This window comes from Plectropomus leopardus, chromosome 10 (assembly GCF_026936395.1).
Source record: "Plectropomus leopardus strain MGB_pleo_1.0 chromosome 10, ASM2693639v1, whole genome shotgun sequence".
NCBI classification, from domain to species: domain Eukaryota; kingdom Metazoa; phylum Chordata; class Actinopteri; order Perciformes; family Serranidae; genus Plectropomus; species Plectropomus leopardus.
The window spans coordinates 37742261-37764708 of NC_142185.1; the positions used below are offsets into that span (position 1 = coordinate 37742261).

Below are 22448 nucleotides of genomic sequence, written 5' to 3' on the forward strand. Positions count from 1 at the left end.
ATATCATGTTATTTTTAGGGTATATTTAGTTTTTCCAAAACTCTTCCAGGCCAATGGGGTGCTATTTTAAAATTCCATGACTTTTTTTTTTTTTTTTTTTACATTTTTTGTGTTCGTACAAACCCTGAGATTTTCAAATTCTTGTCCTGCATATCAATTATTGATGAAAAATAGTAAAACATTTTTGAAAATGGGCAGGAGGCTCTGAGTGGAGCAGCGTTTGGACTTTAACGTTAGTTAAAGTAATTAGTTCTGTGCCTTTACTCACCGAACTGGTTCTTGGCGACCACGGGTTCGGAGATGCAGGGCGGCCCGCAGCCGAACTTGTTCTCGGCGGTGACCCTGAAGATGTACTCCTTCCCCTCGATGAGTTTGGTGATGGGGCATGTGGTGCCCTTCAGCGAGGACGCCACAGTGATCCAGCCGATCTCCTCGTTCTTGTTGTCCTTCTTCTCCAGGATGTAGTTCAGGATCTCGCTGCCGCCATCGTCCTCGGGAGGCTCCCAGTTACAGACCAGTGACGTGTTACGGATCTCGTCAAAGGTGAAGTTGATGGGAGCACCAGGTTTGTCTGCAGCAGAACAGAACTGGGTCAACGAGGAGTCTCAGGGGGACCGAAGACACTGAGACTCAACAAACCAAACACATTCAAACACCAGCTCTCTCACTCATTCTCTCAGTTCAGCCTCTGTAAGAATTTATACCGTCAAACTTCAGTTAACAGCCATGGTAAATAACGACTAACTAAAACCTCAGTGAGGACCGTGACAAGGTCATGTGACCTGCAGGTTCAGGTACCAGGATGAAATAAATGAACTTCAGTCTTACCGAGGACATTGACCACGCAGGTGGCGGAGGCGACGCCGTGAGTGTTCTCCACCTGGATGGTGAACTCGCCATGGTCGACTCTGATGGCGTCGCGGATCATCAGCGCAGACTGACCCCTTTTGGTCTGATCCAGACCCAGACGCTCCCTCATCGGAGTCACAAACTCCTCCACGGGTTCAGGAACCTAAAGAAACAAAATGTTTTATTGAGTCCTTAAAGACTTGCAGAGAGACATGAAGACATGCGTCAGGTCTGTGAGGACTCGGACCCTGGCCTTGGTCTTTTTCTTCCTGACGAAGGGGATGATCTTCTTGGTGGGCTCTTTGGTGACGTCCTCGTTGTTCCTCATCCAGGTGACTTTGGGATACGGAGAGCCGGAGATGTAGGCGTCGATGCGGATCTCGTCACCCTTCTTGATGCACAGACCGGACTGCACGCGGGCGTGGAGGGTGACCTTGGGTTTTTCTGGGAATGGAAGAAGAGTCGTGAGATGTGGGCGGTTCTTACTGAAAACGTTTTCCTTGGTTCACTGACTGATTCTGAGTTTTTGTGTTTTTGCATACCGACGGGGTCTGCAGCCTTGATGAGCTGTGTGCTGCGGGATGGCTCGCTGACACCAGCGGCGTTCTCAGCTCGGACCCTGAACTGGTATTCAGTGTCCTCCTTCAAGCCGGTCACCACGTAGGAGAAGCCGGGCACCAGGCTTGGGGTGACCCTCTCGTAGCGGTCTCCATCCTTCTCCATCCTCTCCACGATGTAGCCCTGGATGGGACAGCCGCCGTCGCTGTCCGGAGCCCTCCAGGTCACCGTGATGGACTTGGACGTTGGGTCGACGGCCTCCACAGCAATTGGTGGGTCGGGTTTCTCTGCGGAGGCAAAATAAAACCAGAAAGTAAATAACTGATCTGTTTCCATAGAGACCACCACGTTTAACATCATCCGTGACTACATGAACCACGTTTCATCTCATTTTGGTTCTGTGAAACCCCAACTGCACAACACCCCCGCAGGCAGCCACCCCTCACCTCCAGGTTACAGGTCATTAAATGTTAAGTAAGAAGTAAATTCAGAGAATGTAAGCAGTTATACAAAAGAAGAAGACTATAGCACTGATGCTCAGCTTACAGTCCCGGGGCCAAATCTGGCCCCTGATAGGGCCCCTGGTGCCCCCCCAACAATTTTCTAATTGACATTAAAATTAAAGTGATTGACAATGGTAATAGTTTTTGTCCTTTTAGTATCCATAAGGTGCCAGAGTGCGTAAAACAGCATCAAAATAGAGCCCCCACATCGCCTGGCAGAGGGTCTAGCTAAGACCGAAATGTCCTAAAATCCTAGAAATGTCTGAAAATCCGAGAAATGTCCAAAAATCCAAAAATTTTCCTAAAATCGTAAAAACATCCTAAAATAATAGAGATGTCCTAAAATCTGAAAAATGTCCTGCAATCCTAGAAATGTCCTGCAATCCTAGAAATGTTGTAAATCCTAGAAGCATGTATGGGGCGGCTGTGACTGGCCCCTGGCCCCTGGCCTCATGTCATTTTGTGGCTCTCAGTTAAAGCCGGTTGAGTGTCCCTGGGCTAGAGGCTGGGAACCTGACGGGCGAGAGATGGATCCTGTGATGTCAGAGAGTAGGACTCACGTTTGACCTCCTCGATGATGACCGGGCTGCGCAGCTCCAGGTATTCTCCGGCGCCGACCTTGTTGACAGCCTTCACTCTGAAGTAGTACTCGCAGTTGATGTAGAGGTCTTTGATGGTGCAGGTCAGGACGTTCTCTCCCGACATGACGGGCATGTAGGTCTTCTTGGAGGCCTCGCGGCGCTCCAGGGTGTAGCTGACGATAGGCGTGCCGCCATCGTCCTCGGGGGCCTCCCAGCTTATCTTGCAGGAGTTCTTGGTGACGTCGCTGGAGGTGATGTTCTTACACTGTCCGGGGAGTCCTGCAGGGTTCAGGAGGGAAGCAATGAGTCAGACGATGGATCCTGCAGGTCCACTCTTCCACAAAAGGTGAGATCGGGAGAATTTGCAAATTTGCAAATCCTAGGATAGTGAAGGAATGGCCCACCCTGCTCTTGCTGTGATTGGCTGGTACTCGTTGCCTTCATTGGTTGGAATGGTTCGAGTTAGTGTAAGAATGTCAGGCAAGCCAATCAGAGGCAGCGTAAGCTGCCATTCTAACGTTATCTCGTTTTTTTTCCAATGACTTCACTATCCTAGGATTTTTTTAGAAGTTTTTTTTTCTTCTCTCTGGAAATTTTTTTTTTTAAAGTTTTCCAGAGTAAAGATATTCTTAAATGACAACTGATGCTCCTTTTTGTTTTTTTTATTTTTATATTTTAAAAGAAAAAAATAGGATATTTTTTTTTTTTGTCTTTTTCTTGGCCATTGTTTTTTCTTTGAAATATTTTCTCAATTTTTAGAAAACTTTTTGGTGATTTTTTTCTGTAAAAATCTTTGACGGTTTTCTTTACTTACATTTTTTTAAAATGATGTTTAAAGAATAAAAAAAAATGCATTTTTCTTTAAAAAAATTGGGGGATCTTTAAAGATTCTTTCCTTGCCTTTAAAAATTCACCATAAATAACAATATTTATAACAGCCAGAATCTGTAATCATTGGATGTTTAAATTTCTGATGGTCTTTGAACACCTCACGCATTATTATGCAGGTTAGTGAAACAAAATTGGGATTTGCAAATTCATGCCCACACAGCAATAATTTATCAAAAATACTTAAACTTTACCCTTTATAAAATCAACATTTGAACTGCTTTAGTTCAATGACATATAAACAGAGAACAGTGACATGAAGGACATCCTACCAATGACTTTGACGTTGACCGTCCCAGTGGCTTTTCCCAGAGTGTTCTCCAGGGTGATGGCGTAGGCGCCGGCGTCAGCACGTTTGCACTTGAGCAGCTCCAGGTGAGCGCTGTTCATCTCCACCGTCATTGAGAGCCGGTCATCGGCCTTGCACTCCACCGTGTCCTTCTGCCAAACCATCTTGGGTGTGGGGATCGCCCTGTAGGGGATTTTCAGGTGCAGCTTCTCGCCTTCAACCACGACCACGTCCTTTGCCTCCAAATCCATGGTAGGAGCGCCTTGAAAACAGAGGACAGGATTGTTATTATCAGTGTTTTACACTTCTTTCTATTCTTAAATTTAGTTTTGGTCAATGCTTACAGTCGGGGTCCTTGGTGAAGACCTTATCTGAGACCTCGGAGGGATCGCTGACACCAACAGAGTTGATGGCGCGGACCCTGATGACATACTTTTTCTCTGGTTTGATTCCGTCGTCAATCCTGAATTTGAGCTCCTTGATGGGTCTGGTGTTGACTCTGAGCCATTTCAGCTCCGGACGGGCCTCGGCCACCTCCACGTGGTAGCCAGTGATCGGGCAGCCACCATCTTTGGCCGGAGGCTTCCAGGTGACGTTGATGTGCTCCCTGCTGGCGTCGGGGATCTTCACCTCCTGGGGAGGAGATGGAGCGCCTAGAGAAAAGAGAATGTTAGAGTTTATATCTGAAAATGAATTTCATCTGCAAAGGGACACAAGAAACACATATCTGCGTTTGAGCATTTGATGTCTCTTACTGGTTGCATCCTCCACAGTGAGGATCTCGGTGGGTTCGCTGGGATCTCCGACTCCGGCCTCATTTTCGGCTCTGACCTGGAACTGTACCTCAGAGCCTTCGTCCACCTCCGTCACCTTGAACTGAGTCTGTCTGTCTGGAGTCTTGCAGCATTTCAGCCAGCGAGTTCCCACCTTCTCCTTCTTCTCAATCACGTACCTGCCAGGTCAAAGGTCTTTAGTCACATTTGGCATCACCAACAGTGCAAAAGGAAAACCAGATCCTTTATAGAGTTGTTACTGTGCAAGAGGAACATTCGAACTTCCCAAAGCATGATCTCATACTATTTATTGTTGCCTGACAGCAGTCTAGCAGCCGTTTGAAGTCTTACTTGGTTATGGGTCTTCCACCGTTGCTCTTGGGAGCTTCCCATTTCAGCTCCACATGTCTCCTGGTGACCTCCACCACTGTCAGGGCATAAGGAGGTCCAGGAGTGGCTGCAGAGAACGTGACAAACATTAATAATGTCACCAGATTGTCAGACAGCTAACAAAGTGTAATAATTACCAGATTTGTTGATACGTCGCTGAGAACAAAGATCTTTAAACTGTTTACGAACACACTGAGACAATTCTGTTTGAGCTAAACTTGCTGCTCAAGTTAAACCTTTTCTAAAACACAGACAAGAACCCATGATGCTGATAACTGCTGAGAACTTACTGAAAGTGTCTTTGGCAAGCACGGCATCCTCCAGCTCGCAGAACTCACTCGTGCCCACGGCATTCTCGGCGGCGACACGGAACACGTACAACGAGCCTTCGTTCAGAGGCGTCACCGTGTACTTGAGGTCCTTGACGGTGGTGTCCATGGTCTGCCAGGCCTTCCGCCTCACATCCCTCTTCTCCACCACATAGTTGGTGATGGGTGAGCCTCCGTCACTGTTGGGCAGCTGCCACTTCAAGTCGGCGTTGATCTTGGTGATGTTGGCCACCTCGAGCCACTGAGGAGGAGATGGAGGATCTGTTGAAGGGAGGAGAGGACGGAGGTGAATGAGAAGCAGACTTAATTTCACATAGAGCTTGGTTTTGGTCTTTAACTCCTTGCAAAACTTTTTTTTCTGATCCTCTGTAGCTGGATTGTCCTGTTGAGTCATAGTTAGCTTTCACAACCAGGAGGCAAGTGAACAAGTACTGTCCCAGGAGGATAATATGTGGTCGCACATTTGTGTCCCCCTAAAAAACTTTCAAGGGGATAAAGATGCTTTGGAGTTTTCTCAAAGACTCTAATCCTTCCAGAAACAGCCTGTTTTTCTGTGGACCCCCTGACCACCCTGGAGCTGGACTTACAGAGTCTCTCTTTGCAGACCACAGGGTCGCTGGGGTCGCTGGGCTCGCTCTCGCCAGCCTTGTTGACAGCTTTGACCCGGAACGAGTACTCCTGCTTCTCAATCAGGCCCTTCAGCTGGTGCTCAGTCTGAGGAACGTCTTCCGCGATGCGGATCCATTCCTCGCTTCCCGTCTTCTGGAACTCAATGATGTAACCTTCAATCTTTGCCCCGCCATCGTGCTCCGGCCTGTTCCACGCCAGCAGGGCCGTGGTCTTACCGATGTCCCTGATGACAGGTTTACCAGGAGCCCATGGAGGATCTGAGGAAGAGTGAGACGTCATTATAATCTCATTCAGTCTCAATCCCATTACTTGACTTTTAACTCATGATGAAAGTAATTAAAGTGTAATCTTTACAACAACCTTTAGAAAAAAAGTCATCAATACATTGATCACATCAGTTATTGCTTGAAACAGAGTGGAGTTAAAGCCCGGATGTGACATACCGATGGGATCCTTGATGAGGATGGGATCGGTTTCTGCACTTGGTTTTCCAGGTCCGGCCAGATTCTCAGCCAGAACTCTGAAGCGGTACTTCTTCTTTGTTGGGAGTCCCTTCACCCTGCAGACACACCAACACCATTCGGTTAGGAAAAAAAAAATTCAACGTATGTTCTTTATAAACAAGCGTCTTCCACTTGGTTGGCTGGGATTGTTTACCTGAAGGTAGTTTCTGTGATGGGCAGTTTATTGCATCTGATCCACTTGTCGGTCTCTGGATCGAACTTCTCGATCCAGTATCCGGTGATGGGACTGCCGCCGTCCTCATCGGGCTCAAACCAGGTCAGAGTCACGGCATCTTTGGCGATCTCGGAGGGAGTGACTCTGGTTGGAGGACCAGGAGGGTCTGAAACAGTCGAAGTTATGTGATTGTTATATTTCACCAGGTGCATCAGGTCTTCAAAAGGAAACATTTCTGATGGACAGTTTTGTAAATAAACGCACCGAAAGAATACTTTGCGACAATTGGAACATGCTCCGCAGGTTCCCCGATGCCGTACTGATTCTCAGCGCTGATCCTGAAGATGTATTCCTTCAGAGCAGTGAGCTTGCAGGCCTTGAAAGTGGTGTGTTTGATTGTGGCTGACAGCTTCACCCACTCCTCTTTGTCCGTCTGCCGACTCTCCACGATGTAGTTGGTGATGGGCGAGCCACCGTCGTCACGCGGAGGGTTCCACGCCAGGAAGCAGGACTCGTTGGTGATCTCGGAGATGTCAAAGGCGGCCGGAGGGCCGGGTTTATCTGATGAGAAGGAGGTTAAACATTACATCCAGGGTAATAATGTTGCAGGAAGGAAATCAAACCAATTCGCTCAGGTTTTTAAAGGCTTAAATAACTTGTGAAAGGTGTATGAATGCTGCACAAATTAAATGATGTCGATCCAGGTTTCAAAGGGTTAAACATCGTCTCCGAGCTTTAGCCCTTTTGTAGACCCGAATTTATCGGCCTGATGTTAGACCATATTTTAAAATAATCATTAAATAATTGAAAACCTGTAAATAATTAACAAAAGTATATCATCTCCCATGTTTACATTCTGAACGTTTTTTACACTTTTAATCAAATGCACAGACTCTGCTCGAAGTCAACTAAACTTTCACTTTTCAACCTTGAATAACTAAAATCTGAACGTCCAAAGACAAACACACATTTAACACACATTTAGAAAAATGTCAACGTTCAGCCGGTCAGTGGGGTGAGTCAGGTTTCACAGATAGTAAACAATCATCTGTACCGAGAATGTTGACGTCGACGGTGGCAGTGGCGCGTCCGCAGGCGTTGACGGCCTCGATGATATATGTGGCGGTGTCTCCTCTGGTTGTCTTGTCGATGGACAGCTTGGAGTGTCCCGGTTGGGTGTCAATGGTGATGCGGTCATCGGGCCGCAGCACCAGGTCGGCCTTGGTCCACTTTATCCGGGGGTCGGGCTTTCCTGTGATGTCGGCCGGGAGCTCGATCTTGGTGCCGGCTCTGGTGGTCAGACCGGCCAGCAGCTTCACATCCAGCTGGATCTCTGGAGGCTCTGTGGGAACGATTGACAAAAAAAGATTCAGAGATAACAAAATGTGAAGAAGAGATCTGCTGAAGATGTAGATACTGCTAGTTATCTGCTCCAGATCCCATCACTTTTGAGATCCATCTCCGCCGAATGTTTCTGCTCCAAACAAAGTATGTGTTGGATTACACGGCAATAAGAAATCTGTTCTGTTGGCTTATTTTACTGTTTTTCTTAAGTTATTGTGTGAAAATATGGGTAAACGCATACACAACATACATAAAGTGGATTTAAGAGACCACAGCAGTAGACTGTTTGTCCGGTCAGGACGACTGAAATCTGGTTGAATTACAGATTTTTATGGTGATGTTCAGGGCAAAAAGCTAATTATCACCACCAAATATATAAAACTGTTTTCAGTTCAGAGGATCGCAGAAGTTTAATTTTTAACATCAGGATGTAGAAACTACTTTAAAGCAGATGTGAATTTCGGTCTGTGGTGTCAATCTGTGGAGTTCTTCAGAGAACGATTTAAAGGTTAATATCAACATGTTTCAGTTCAAAAATATGTATGAGGAGAAAATAATGAGAGAATATGAAGTTGGCAGGTGATGTTTTTTGATTGATGGAGAGTTTCTGTGTCTGATTTTTGTTTTTCTCAGTTTTCTGTGAGTACGGCTGAGTACTGATTTGCTGAGTAACTGACGGCAGACGGACCATCTGTTTCTATGTACTGAGTCATTTTTCAGAAAGGAGCTGGTAAAACCAGATTTTCTCCTCCCTGCCCCTTTTCGTTCACGGACTGTAATGTAGCAAATAACCTGTGGTTTGATTTTAAACAGTCTATTTGCATCAGCTGAATAAAGTGAGCGTCATATGAACATGATTCAGGCCCCCAGCAGCTCTGTTTCCTGTCCTGCTGACACACTGTGGTGTTGTTTCTGCTCCTGATCCGGCTCTGGTTTCAGGGGGATCAGGTGTGCTGGAGCTCTGGCAGCGGTCCTACCTCTGGCGTCGACGGCCTGGATCTCATCAGTGGCCCTGCAGGGCCGGCTGGCCCCCAGCTTGTTGAAAGCTCGGACTCTGTAGGCGTACCACTGGCCCTCGATCAGGCCGGTCACCTGGAACCTGAGAGCACAAAAAACCCAAGAGTCAGACAAGTACGGGACGCCACTCATGGCCGGCAAAAAGGACGCCGCCGTGCAGTCTTACTTCAGCTCAGGGACGGGGTCGCCGCAGGGCTCCCACTTGTCAGTGCCGCGCTGACACTTGTCCACCACGTAGCCTTTGAGCGGGGCCCCGCCGTCGTACTTGGGAGGTTCCCAGGACAGGAAGATGGTCTTTGCGCTCTTATCACGCCACTTGAGGTTCTCCGGAGGGTCGGGTACCGCTGAGGAGGAAGAGGACATCATACAGATCATATATTTGTGAACCTGCAGGAAACACGTTCCCTGGTTTTTCGCTCAGCTCTCAGAAAGTCGACTTCAGTCTGAATTCACGTTGGACTGAAAGGGATGAGCACTCACTGGCCGGAGAGGAGACGTTGACAGGCTCGTCGATGTACGCCGGCTCTCCGGGACCGCACTTGTTGCAGGCGGCGACACTGAACAGATACTCCTTCCCTTCAATCACGTCGGTGACGGTGTGCTCCAGGTCCAGGATGCCGGTGGCCACCTGTAAAACCAGCATGAATTAACAAAATATTTCTGCCTGAAACAGAAAAGTGTTTCAGCTCGACACTAAAACAGCTGCTGCTCATGGAGCTTTAAAATCTTCTTCGGTCTTTTTTTTCATATTTTTTTGTTGTTCTTTTGTGGGAAACAGCTGTGCTGGTGCTTTACTGGACTGTTGAGTTGTTTGAGAATTTTACCCCCAACAGCCAAAGAACATGTCTCACCATCTACAGCTCATTTTCTACCACACATCACTCCTTAGTAACTAATAAACTGCTTTATTTTATATTGTTTTTTATTTATTTAATCTTTATCTAACCAGGTGGATCCCATTATGATTATTAATCTCTTTTTCAGGGAGACTTGGCCGGCCGAGACAGTCAGCAGTGAAAAAATAAAGGGCTCTATCTCATGCTCGGCGCTTGGCACTTGGCGCACGGGGCGCAACGCGCAGTGCAAGTGTCATTGCTGGTGTCAGACCGGCGCAGTTGTCATTTTCACAGCTGGCACCCACGTCCTTTAAAGTAAATGTAATTGCGCCCATCTGTGCCCCCCTGGGTGTGTCGGTCTTTCAGTGAGGTGTGGTCAGGTGCACTTGGGCGGATTACTATTTTGAGGCAGCAGAAAGTGAATGCGCCATTGACCAAATAAAAGCTGAAGCTGAAGTCAGCAGTGCAGTTTGTTTCATGCTATTTAAAGGGCAGATTATTCAGATAGCAAGATGCACCTGCATGCGGTTTAGATGTTTGGATCAGTCAGGTGGAGCATCACAATACAGAACTCAAAGTCCCAGCATTCTTCGCAGCGTGTTGTGTGTTGCACAACATTAATGTGCATCATAGATGTATGTTGGACATAAATGAGGACACATTACAAGACGCAGGAAGACGTGAGGCTGAACTGTGTGTGCCGATGCCAGTTAACCCAAATATGCAGGCAGCAACACGCACACTGAGAGATCAGCTGGCTCCTCCCCTTCCTGCTTCACCTCTGCTGCTTTGGGTGGATATCTGCTGCTTCAGCAGATTATCTGCTCATGCGCCTTCAGCTCGCACACAGAACATCTCTCACATCTGTAATTCGCCAAATCTGTTGTCGGCAGTACTGACTCTATTCAGATCATCAGATCATCTCCAGCAGTTTTATTTCTCTGCAGCATCACACTTTTATCTTGCTGAAGCCTTTTTCATCTGCCTGCACGTCATCTGTGGACTTGACCGTGTGTTGTGGCTAAACTCAGTTTAAAAAATCTGAAAAGATGATCCAAAGACTCAGTCAAAGACCAGCTCACAGGTGAACTCTCAGGTGTACCTTGGCCCAAGTCTTGCGGGACACCTCCCTCTTCTCGATCTGGTAGTGGGTGACTGGACTTCCTCCGTCGTGCTCTGGTGCCTCCCACATCAGATGCACGTGGTGACGGGTGACTTCGGCCACCTTGAAGTCCTTGGGAGCGCTGGGTGCCGCTGGGAGATGAAAGAGGGAAAAAGATAAATTAAAAATCTGCAGTCCCAGCATGTACTGGGCGCAGCGTCGATATCACCTGAAGAAACTGTTTGTCAAACACAAAAGTTTAGAGCTTAAAGGTTTGTCTGTTACAAAACAAGCCTGTTTTTCAATCAGATAAACTCACCGGATGTTTAACGTCAAATTATTATAAAAGAAATATTTCATATTCAAGAGAAACTGTCGTTACCGATGACGTTGACTTCGATCTCTCCGGAGACGGACGACACGTCGTTCTCCAGCTGAAGCGTGTAGGTGCCTTTGTCCGGGCGGACGCTCGGTGTGACCGTCAGCTCTGTAAAGGTCGGCTTAGTCACCATGGTGACACGCTCGTCAGCGGTGGACAGCTCCTTCTCTCCAAAGGTCCACTTGGCGTGGGGGGTCGGGTATCCGGTGATGGGGACTCTGATGGTGAGTGGATGAGGGACGATGACCTCCAGACCGTTCCTGAAAGCACTCAGGTCAAAGGTCGGACCGACTGTCAAGACAAAAAAAAACAAAAGCGACCTGATTTTAGCTTCTTGTAGCATTTTGTATCTTTGGACAGAATCTAAAATAATGATTCAAACAACAACAGAGTCAGATTTTAGGCTCTTGTTGATTCTGGTGTTCATCTCGTACTGTGAGGGTCGTCGGCGAGCAGCGGTCCCAGCTGCTCGGCAGGATCGGAGACGCCAGCGGCGTTCTCAGCACAAACTCTGTAGAGGTATTTCTGTCCAGGTTTCAGACCAGACACCTGCAGAGAGAAACAAAACAATAAAAATGGATCAAAGTCTTATGAAAAGTGTATCTTCTTTTTGAAATGATGCCCTAAAAAATGCGTGAATAAAGAGTTGAGAAGAAGAAAAAGACCATAAACAGAGGGAGGGTAAGGTGTGTGCTCAGTACCCGGTAAGAGAGGTCGGGACACAGTCTGGCATTGCAGCGGAGCCACTTGTCGGTTCCTTCGTCACATTTCTGGATGATGTACCCGGTGATCATGCTGCCGCCGTTATTGGCGGGCGTCTCCCAGGTCAGCGTGATGGCCGTCTTGATTTGGTCGCTGAAGTTGAGGTTGAGAGGTGGGCTCGGCCTCTCTGCAGCCACAACACAAAATAACTTTAGATCTGATGTTTTTGTTTTTCAGGTGTAAGAACAGGCAAACATTGGACAGTTTTCTCTCACCGATGGGATCCATGATCTTGACGGGTGCGGTGGCGGCACTGGGCCTGCCGATGCCGGCCTTGTTCTCCGCCCGCACCCTGAAGATGTACTCCTTGTTCTCCACTACGTCGTTCAGCGTAGCCGAGCGGTCATTGGCGCCACAGACCATGGCAGCCTCCCATTTCACCGAGGTCCTGTCGCGGAGCTCGATCACGTAGGCAGTGATCTCGGAGCCGCCATCGTTCAGCGGAGGCTCCCAGGAGACGGTGGCACCGAACCTGTTCACCGTGCCAACAGCGACGTTCTCCGGAGCGTCAGGAACGTCTGAAGGGAGAAAAACAAACAATCTGATTCAACTGAAGAGCGGAAATACGGTGTTTGAATGTGAGCGGCCATCTTTGGACAGTACTTACCAAACTTGTTCTTGGCCTGGACGGCGTCCTCAGTGGCGACACTGGGCCCGCTGCCGACTCTGTTCCTAGCGCAGACCCTGAACAGGTAGAAAGAGTCCTTCTGGAGGCCGCTGACGCAGTACTCTGGAGTATCAGCGCGGTCTGTGGCCAGTGTCCAGGTCTTACGCTTCACGTCGCGTCTCTCCACCACGTAGGCGATGATTTTGCTGCCGCCATCGCTCTCGGGCTCCTCCCAGGCCAAACTGACCTCACCATCGGCAGTGTCAACCACCCGCAGGTTCTTGACAGGTCCCGGGACGTCTGGAAACAACCAACACTTAAAAAATACTGTGACATCCACAGGCACACCTGGAGTACAAAATCACAGACTCACCGATGACGTCCAGGTTGATGAAGGCCTCTGCCTGGCCGTGCTTGTTCTGGATCACCACCCGGTAGCGGCCCTGGTCCTCCTTGCTGGGGCTCTTCAGCCTGAACTCGGTCCTGTCGGTGGAGGTGTCGATGTTCTGGACGGGCAGACTGGCGCCCTCGAAGAACCACTCGGCGTCCGCGCGAGGGTAGGCGTCATAGGGTACGCTCATGATGAAGGGCTTACCGGCATCCGTTACCAGATTCTGGTCGGTGGTTTTGATCTTTGGAACAGCTGCAGGGGAGATTTTATTTCATTGTTTAGTGACCTGATGATCAGCCTGTAAAGGTTTCTGCATCCTATTTTCTGACAGTGACTTTAAATTAACTTTTTTAAAAATCAGTTTCTGCCTCTGATTTTTAAGATTTCCAGATTCTTTACAAAACTGGAAGTCCACCTCAGAAAAAGAGTAACGTTCTTGAAAGGAGAAAATGTATGGTCTATTTGAACATGACTCAGGGGGTAAGGGGCTCCAGAAAAGGGAATTTTAATGCATATCTTTGTGAGCATAATTGATCAGTTTGATGACTGATCATTCACTGTCTCATCACTGTATCCTGCATGCTCGGGTCGGCTGGGTGTCTTTAAAACTTCTTCATCGGTGTTCTCTTACAGAGCTGTTCTTCGCCTGCTGTCAGCATATTTATGTGTCTACATTCGGAAAACTAACTGAAAATGGCTGCTCTCCATCCACAGAGCTGGTTCCTATTTTCAGTAAAGGGTTCGTACGGAGTTTAAAGAGACCTCGTGTGCAGCTCTGAATCTGTGGAGTCTTCTGCAGGAAGACTTAAAGCTGCACTCTGTGGTTCCTCAAGGCTGTTTAAGGGGTTCCGGCTGCTGCAGGACTTTTGGATGGGGGCGATCACACCGAAATGCATCAGGCCAGTCAAGAACGCTCCAAAAATGTCTTGGAAGCACATCTGGAAAAACAGCTGGGAGCGCCTGTAGCGTTGTGCTGCGAGCACACGGCCAAAAGTGACACAGATGAGCAGAGTGACTCCGCTCTGAAACCCTAATCCACATAAAAGTTGAAAATATATCAACTTTTATGTGTGCCCCAAAACTGCCAAAAAAACATGCTGTGCAGCTGCAGCACGAGCGGAGCGGCCCACAGGTCGCTGTGGCAGAGGGACACTATGGATTTGCTGGTGATGCTTTTGCAGCGATCGACCCCCATGTCCTCTTCTACAGGCCGACGTCAGGGTGGATCTGAGCCGATCTTTTCATTTTTCTTGTTTTTATGGTTCAGTTATTTACTTTTTCTAACTTCCTTGTGGAAAGTTTATTTTGTGTTCTTTTTGTGTTTTAAATTGTTTGTTTTGAAATTGTAGATTTTGATTTTGTCGTTTTTCTCCATGTTTTCTGTCTATAACTTCTGTCACTCTTGAAAGGAGATTTCTTACCTCAACAGGTTTTTTTTCTGGTTAAATAAAAGCTAACATGCTGACCAGAAGCCGTCTGAGTGTGGACTGACCTGCCAGCTCCAGCTTGGCCCTGGCATCCTTGTCTTTGGCCACGATCCTGTACTCTCCCTGATCTCGGGGTCTGATCTCACAGACCTGCAGCCTGTGGACTTTTCCCTCGCTGATCATCTGGTATTTGTCTCCCTGGACGATGATCATGTTGTTCCTCATCCACTTCACCTCCACTCTGTCCTTGTTCAGCTCCACCTCGAAAACCACATCTGAGCCCGGAGGTTCGAAGGCGTCCTGAGGAGGTCTAACAATCTCCACCGGCGTCTCTGCAGGACGGATGGACAGACGGACACACGTGAGGATTCAAAGGACAATTAATCCCCTGAGAAGAGAAGGAGACGGAGGTTTGAAGAGTTTACCTTCAACAAAGAGCCTGGCTCTGGTCCTCCTCTCGTCCACGCCGCAGGCATATTCACATTCATCATCCGGTCTGCACACCTTGACGATCAGTCTGCACATCTTCCCTTCTTTTTCCATGTGATACCTGCGACAACACGAGACAAACATGTCAGAGGCAAAGCTTCACTGTATCGGAATCCCCAGCCAGGTTCCCATTAACCATCAAACTGCACAAGCTGGAATTGTAAATATAAAATGGAAACGTCAGTTTAAAAAAACCCTCCAATTTATTGCAAAAAAAGTTTTTCCTCTGAAATCGTGGACTATCTCCCAGAAATCCCTCATGCGTGGCTGCTCCCACGTATAAGGGGCTCGCCTTTCAGTCAGCTACATGTTCAGATTTATCAACATTTACTAAATATCTCTTAAGTTTTGTGCAAATCTGTGATGGAAACCTGCTTTGTGTCAGAATTTGGAAAACTGCTATCTGAACATTTTTACTTGAAACCCCAGAGACATTTCAGAGGACAAGTGGATTGTGTCCTCTGCGGGATCTACTGTCCCTTCAGAGCGGCGTACCTCGGTCCCTCTCTGATCTCTCGTCCGTTTCTGTACCACTTCACAGCGGCTTTCTCTTTGCTCAGCTTGCACGTGAACTCAGCGTCCTCGAACTCGGTGATGGTCTGGTCCTTGAGCTGCGCCGTGAAGTCGGTTGGCGCTTCACTGATTATCAGCTCGGCCGCGCACTTGTCATCTCCGACCACGGCGGTGTACTCGCCCTCGTCATCCATCACGCAGTCCTTGATGGTCAGTGTGTGCTTCAGGCCGTCAGCTCTGTAGACGATGCGTTTGCTGAGCGTCACCTCCTGCCCGGCCTTCATCCACCTCACCGTCACCTCAGGCCGGTTCACCTTACAGACGAAGCTGATGGTCTTCTTCTCTTGGGTCTCGATGTCCTCGATGGGCTCCAAGAACCTCAGCTTCTCCTCTGCGGAGGCGCAGAGCAGACACAAACCAGAGTGTTACGTTCATCACCAACATGACAGAAATACTCCAGAATGACCACCGTTTAAGTCTGTGTGACACCGTCAAACCACGGCAGTAAAAAAACACCTCAGTTGTGAATGTTTTTGTAAAGAAGCTACAAATCCTAAAACACGGACGCTTCAGAAGCAGCAGATCCTCACTTAAGTTTCTTCTTTTCTGCTCCTCAGTTATCATGCTGAGTGATGGTGTGACGTCACACTGAAACCGACCTTTGACCTTTTGGATACATCACTTCATCATTTTATCCTGTTGAATTTTTTGTGCAATTTGTCATAATTATGTATGTATGCATGTATGTATGTATGCATGTATGTATGTATGCACGTATGTATGTATGTATGCATGTATGTATGTATGCACGTATGTATGTATGTATGCATGTATGTATGTATGTATGTATGTATGTATGTATGTATGTATGCATGTATGTATACACGTATGTATGTATGTATGCATGTATGTATGTATGTATGTACGTATGCATGTATGTATACACGTATGTATGTATGTATGTATGTATGTATACACGTATGTATGTATGTATGTATGTATGTATACACGTATGTATGTATGTATGTATGTATGTATGTATGTATGTATGTATACACGTATGTATGTATGCATGCATGTATTTATGTATGTATACACGTATGTATGTATGTATGTATGTATGTATGTATGTATGTATGTATGTATGTATGTATGTATGTATACACGTATGTATGTATGTATACACGTATGTATGTATGTATGTATGTATGTATGTATGTATGTATGTATACACGTATGTATGTATGTATGCATGTATGTATGTATGTATACACGTATGTATGCATGCATGTATGTATGTATGTATGTATGTATACACGTATGTATGTATGTATGTATGTATGTATGTATGTATACACGTATGTATGTATGCATGTATGTATGTATGTATACACGTATGTATGTATGTATGCATGTATGTATACACGTATGTATGTATGTATGCATGCATGTATGTATACACGTATGTATGCATGTATGTATGTATGTACGTATGTATGTATGAATGTGTATGTATGTATGTATGTATGCATGTATGCACGTATGTATGCATGTATGTATGTATGTACGTATGTATGTATGAATGTGTGTATGTATGTATGCACATATGTATGCATGTATGCACATATGTATGCATGTATGCATGTATGTATGTATGTATGCGTATGAGTGCTTGAGCTATGACCAAACATGAGGAAACTCCACAGTGACCTTTAACCACCAAAATCTACTCAGTTCATCATCGAGTCCAACCGGACGTTTGTGCCAAAATTAATTGATTAATTAATGAAATTCTCTGAAGGTGTTCTTGTGATATTGCATTCACGAAAATGAGAAGTACAAGGTCACGATGACCTTGACCTTTGGTCACCAAAATGTAGTAAGTTCATCTTTAAGCTGCCGTCACTTAGCTGAACAATCTGCAGGAAGATTGTACCAAAGTGCACAGGATCATTTTGGAGCCTGTTTTTATGATTTATTGATTGTTTTTATTTAAGGTTTGCTTTTATAGTTTAGTGTTATTATTGGTATTTATTACATTTTAACATTTTAATGAGCACTGGGGCACTTTAATTGTTTAATCTTTTATCGTCTTGTCATGTTTTATCCTGAATGTTGCCTGTGGGGACTGAAAAAAACTGTGTTCATGGACGCCTCACACTTTATACCGAAAACCAAATCAACCTACAGCCACAAACAAAGTCACCTGAACCTGAACTGGACGTTTGTGCCAAATTTAAAGGAAAATTCTTTCAGTGCGTTCTGGAGATAACATGTTCACAAGAATAAAACACAAGGAAGCTAAAAGTGACCTTGACATTTGACCACCAAATCCCGGTCGGTACATCGTTTTGTCCCGGTGGAAGTGAATTTATACTCTCTGTGTGTTCTTGAGATGATGCCTTCAGACGAAGGAGATGGACCGACGTGTTGCCTGTGCTGACGGGTGTCTGCGACACGGGGGGTTAAAACCTGAAACAGGTGAACTGCTGGTACATCCTTGCACCTACCTGCCACTCTGGCGCCGGCAGTGCACTTGGCGTGCTCTCCTCTCTGATTGGTCAGGCTGATGGTGTAGGAGGCCTCGTCGGCCTTCTGGGCGTCTTTGATCCTCAGGGAGAAGACGTTGTCCCTCTGAAGCATCATGTACTTGCTGCTCTCAAAGATGGTCTCCTCGTTCTTCAGCCACTTGGCCTTGGTGCCTTCCGTGTTCACCTCGCAGTTGAACATAATCTCACTTCCTTCCTTCACCTCCGTGTCTTTAATCGGCGTGATGATCCTCAGTTTCTCTGCAGCACAAAACTACCTCATTAACAACGGACCTTTACTCTGAAATCACCGAACAGGAAGTGGGAGAAGAAGAGGTCTTACCAATCACATACAGGTCGGCGGAGGCTTTAACGGCGCCGATGTGGGCGACGTAGCCTCCCTCATCCTTCAGCTCGCAGCTCTTCACAATGAGAGCTCTTCTCTTTCCCTCGCTGACGATCGTGTACTTGTCCCCGCTCTCCACCTCCTTGTCTCCTCTGAACCACCTCACCTCGTAGGTCTCCTTGGAAACGGAGCAGGCGAACTCCGCCTTCTCGCCCTCCACCACCTCCTGGTTCTGAGGACGGGCGATGAACTCCGCCGCCAGCTCTGGACACAAGAAGAAGAGAGAGCGGTTATTTTACATCGCATTAATGATACAAGGCAGCGATACTCAGCTGATGGCCTTTAAGGACTCATTAAGAAACATAAAGTGACTCACACTGAGAGCAGTTTTGTAATTTTAGTTACAGAAGGTGCCAGAGAGCACAAAACCGCATCAACAAAGAGCCCCCACATCCCCCCACAGGGGGCCTAGCTAAGACGCCAATGTCCTGCTTACATCCTAAAAATGTCCTAAAACCCTAGAAACGTCCAAAAATCTTAGAAAAATCCTGAAATCCTGGAAATGTTGTCAAGTTTTAAAAATGTGCTCAAACCCTAAAAATGCACCAAAATACTAAAAATGTACTTAAATCCTAAAACTGTCCTAATATCCTAAAAATGTGCTAAATTCCTACAAATGTCCTAAAATCTTAGCAACATGTACAGAGCTGCTGTATTTATTGATGTATTTGTATTGATTGACGTGTTGACTGAAGTATTTATTGATGTACGTGTATCGGCTGACATGTTGACTGAAGTATTTGCATAGATTGACGTATTGACTGAAGTATTTACTGATATATTTGTATTGATTGAAGTATTGACTGAAGTATTTATTGATATATTTGTATTGATTGACGTATTGACTGAAGTATTTATTGATATATTTGTATTGATTGACATATTGACTGAAGTATTTATTGATATATTTGTATTGATTGACGTATTGACTGAAGTATTTATTGATATATTTGTATTGATTGACGTATTGATTGGTTACGGTACCGTTGAGTTTGAGCGTGGCGGACGTCCTGACGGTGGGACTCAGCCTGCAGTTGTACTCGCCGGCGTCCTCCATCCTCAGGTCCTGGATGATCAGGATCCTCTTGCGCCCGTCCAGGACCTGGTCGTAGCGTCCGCCCTCGGGCAGCTCCTCGTCCCCTTTGTACCATGTGACCTCGGCGCTGGCCTTGGACACCTCGCAGATCATCTTAACGCTGTCTGTCTCTGTCCCCTCCACGTTGGACAGGTTCTTGGTAAACCTGGCTGCCTCCTCTGCGACCAATCACAGGACAGAGATGGTTAAAGAGGGGGTGGAGTCTGACCTTATAATGTTACATGTACTAACGAGTCCTAAACTGGAGTTTCAAGTCCTCAACAAGTCATGATGCACGTGACGTGACGTGACGTGACGTGACGTGACGTGACGTGACGTGACGTGACGTGACGCGACCTGACGTCACGTTACGTGACGTGGCGTGGCGTGACGTGACGTGACGTGACGTGACGTGACGTGACGTGACGTGACGTGACGTGACGTGACGTGACGTGACGTGACGTGACGTGACGTGACGTGACTCGAGTCCACACCTGTGGTGCTAAAGCTTCTTTCCTTCCTGTTGACTTTGTTTCAGGTCGCTTTATTCAAAGGAAATTTGTAGTAAAATAAAATAGTTTGTTTGTAGTAATGTAGTAAAGTATAGTAAAGTATATTGTAGTAAAGTGAGCTGTGTCAGCTGTGAGCGTATGTCCTCTGTCCTCTGTCCTCTGTCCTCTGACTGATAAACTCATCGATTACATGACCAAACATCAGCACGTGTGGAGCGTTCCTCACCGATGACAGTGAGCAGCGCCGACGTCTTGGAGGTCCTGGCGTCGCACTCATACTCGGCCTCGTCGTCAAACACGGACTTGTGGACGATGAGGATCCTCTGAACGCCTTTGGCGATGATCTCGTACTTCTTTCCTTTCCTGATCTCGCTGCCGTCTTTGAACCATCGAACCTGAAATACAAACCGTGTTTCTTCGTGGATCAGGAGAATCGTTTCGTTAAATCTACAGCGACGGCGGAGCTGGATGCTGATCGGTCAGCAGGACTCACCTTGGCTGTCTCGCGGGACACTTCACATTCAAACCTGGCAGATTCTTTCTCTTTGACCTCCACGTCCTGCAGAGGCTTCGTGAACTCCACGTGAGGAGCTGAGCACACGAACACACACACGTCCATGTGTGATCTCATGTTTTAGGTGTCAGACACAGTTTATGCAAACATGCTGACATTTACACTCATTTTTCAAAGACGCCATGTAAATATATTCTCCCAACTCCAACTGTGAAAACATGGAAATAAAAGTCAAAGTTTCATGCTTACGTGTGACCTCCAGGAAACAGGAAGTCTTGAAGTCTTTGGCGTCACACGTGTACATCTTGGCGTCCTCTGGAGCGCAGTCGTGGATGATGAGCGCTCTCTTGCGTCCGTCGACAGTTATGTCGTACTTCTTGGTCTTCCTGAGCTCCTGTCCCTCTCTGAACCACGTCACCTCGGCGTTCTCTCTGGACACTTCGCACTCCAGCGTGGCGGTCGCCTCCTCCTCCACCGTCTGGTCCTCCAGCGGTTTCGTGAACTCCACCGGCGGCTCTGAAACCGCAAACACACACATTACTACCCGCCGTTAACGCCGGTGTGATGCGTTTGCTGTCTGCGGCGCGTTTGAGCGTCTCACGTCTGACGATGAGCTGAGCCTGCGTCAGGAAGTCTTTGGCGGTCAGTTTGACTTCGCCGGCCTCTGACAGCTTCACGTCTCTGACGGTCAGAGCGTGTACTCGGCCCGCCACCCGAGTCTTCACCTGCAGAGACAAACACAGCGACGCGTCGAATCCATCAGCAGATCAATAATCACTGACTGAGCTGTTTTAAATTCACTTATTGATTAGTTTATGTGAAATGTGACGTCTTCAGTTTACAGTGAAATAAAAACAGATAAAAATTAACTAATAAAAGTCTGAAATGATGATTTTTCTTTCTGTTGATCTGAACGCGACAGAAAGAGTTAACTTTACACAGACAAATGTCCTCCATACAGGACTTATATATATACAGGATAATTAACCAAAGATGAACTGATAAGATGTAATAAAACAGGTTTAAAGACTCTCTGTGTCTGTCTCTCTGTCTCTGTCTCTGTCTCTGTCTGTCTCTGTATCTGTCTCTCTGTCTGTGTCTGTCTCTGTCTGTGTCTGTCTCTCTGTCTCTGTCTGTCTCTGTATCTGTCTCTCTGTCTGTGTCTGTCTCTGTCTGTGTCTGTCTCTCTGTCTCTGTCTGTCTCTGTATCTGTCTCTCTGTCTGTGTCTGTCTCTGTCTGTGTCTGTCTCTCTGTCTCTGTCTGTCTCTGTCTCTGTATCTGTCTCTCTGTCTGTGTCTGTCTCTGTCTGTGTCTGTCTCTGCCTGTGTCTGTCTCTCTGTCTCTGTCTCAGTGTCTTTGTCTGTCTCTCTGTGTCTGTCTCTCTGTCTCTCAGTGTCTGTCTGTGTCTCTGTGTCTGTCTCTCTGTGTCTGTCTCTCTGTCTCTCTGTGTCTGTCTCTCTGTGTCTCTGTGTCTGTCTCTCTGTGTCTCAGTGTCTGTCTGTGTCTCTGTGTCTGTCTCAGTGTGTCTATATAAGGAGTGGACAGTGAGTGTCTCAGATAAGTGTCTCTGGACTCTGAGAGTATTTTTAGCAGCAGCAGAGACCTCAGAGCCTCCACACTGTAAAAAATGTCAGTGTCAAACTTTAGTGCTGCTTTGATTTTCCCCTCAGAAGAAACGTTCTCACTTTTTTAAAGTCGATTAAAGATCGAACCTTTTCGATCTGGCTTCTTAATGGCGAGGAACATTACAGTCATTACCGTTTTTATCATTGGTTTTTACCTTATTATTTGTCTATTCATTTATTTTCTTTTTCTTTTGTTTTTCTTTTTTCTGCTCTTGCCAAACTTAGTTTGTGTTATCGTGAAATCTTTGCTATTTCGATGTTGCTGTGTGAAGCATGGAAGCAGCTTTATAAATAAAGTTGAGTTGTGATTTGTATGAAAATAAATCAGCTGATGTTTTTATATTCCAGAGTTCAGCTTTTGTTTCAGTTTTTTTCCTCCTGTCAATCATCTCAATCACTCGCATCACTGAAGTGATTTTAAAAACAAGTCTAGATTTGTTTTTGTTTAGAAA

At 46.5% G+C, this 22448-nt stretch overlaps 1 protein-coding gene across 1 annotated transcript in view; it reads right to left on the reverse strand.

Moving 5' to 3' along the window:
* The window catches only part of LOC121948672 (titin), a 200011-nt gene that overhangs the window by 79691 nt on the left and 97872 nt on the right, over positions 1 to 22448 (reverse strand). The window contains exons 98-132 of the mRNA XM_088083830.1: positions 20972 to 21095; positions 20620 to 20886; positions 20350 to 20447; positions 20083 to 20251; positions 19254 to 19523; positions 18207 to 18473; positions 17846 to 18124; positions 15318 to 15726; positions 14759 to 14883; positions 14399 to 14665; positions 12889 to 13158; positions 12516 to 12815; positions 12124 to 12426; positions 11848 to 12035; positions 11581 to 11695; positions 11150 to 11437; positions 10768 to 10919; positions 9310 to 9457; positions 8996 to 9173; positions 8790 to 8911; positions 7523 to 7810; positions 6733 to 7029; positions 6448 to 6634; positions 6234 to 6349; positions 5748 to 6047; positions 5122 to 5421; positions 4793 to 4898; positions 4424 to 4620; positions 4013 to 4321; positions 3652 to 3930; positions 2471 to 2770; positions 1392 to 1694; positions 1097 to 1293; positions 829 to 1012; positions 269 to 571 (exon numbers count right to left, since the gene is read on the reverse strand). Of these exons, the coding sequence (XP_087939956.1) occupies positions 269 to 571; positions 829 to 1012; positions 1097 to 1293; positions 1392 to 1694; positions 2471 to 2770; positions 3652 to 3930; positions 4013 to 4321; positions 4424 to 4620; positions 4793 to 4898; positions 5122 to 5421; positions 5748 to 6047; positions 6234 to 6349; positions 6448 to 6634; positions 6733 to 7029; positions 7523 to 7810; positions 8790 to 8911; positions 8996 to 9173; positions 9310 to 9457; positions 10768 to 10919; positions 11150 to 11437; positions 11581 to 11695; positions 11848 to 12035; positions 12124 to 12426; positions 12516 to 12815; positions 12889 to 13158; positions 14399 to 14665; positions 14759 to 14883; positions 15318 to 15726; positions 17846 to 18124; positions 18207 to 18473; positions 19254 to 19523; positions 20083 to 20251; positions 20350 to 20447; positions 20620 to 20886; positions 20972 to 21095 (8005 nt within the window). The remainder of the gene's footprint in view (positions 1 to 268; positions 572 to 828; positions 1013 to 1096; positions 1294 to 1391; positions 1695 to 2470; positions 2771 to 3651; positions 3931 to 4012; positions 4322 to 4423; positions 4621 to 4792; positions 4899 to 5121; positions 5422 to 5747; positions 6048 to 6233; positions 6350 to 6447; positions 6635 to 6732; positions 7030 to 7522; positions 7811 to 8789; positions 8912 to 8995; positions 9174 to 9309; positions 9458 to 10767; positions 10920 to 11149; positions 11438 to 11580; positions 11696 to 11847; positions 12036 to 12123; positions 12427 to 12515; positions 12816 to 12888; positions 13159 to 14398; positions 14666 to 14758; positions 14884 to 15317; positions 15727 to 17845; positions 18125 to 18206; positions 18474 to 19253; positions 19524 to 20082; positions 20252 to 20349; positions 20448 to 20619; positions 20887 to 20971; positions 21096 to 22448) is intronic.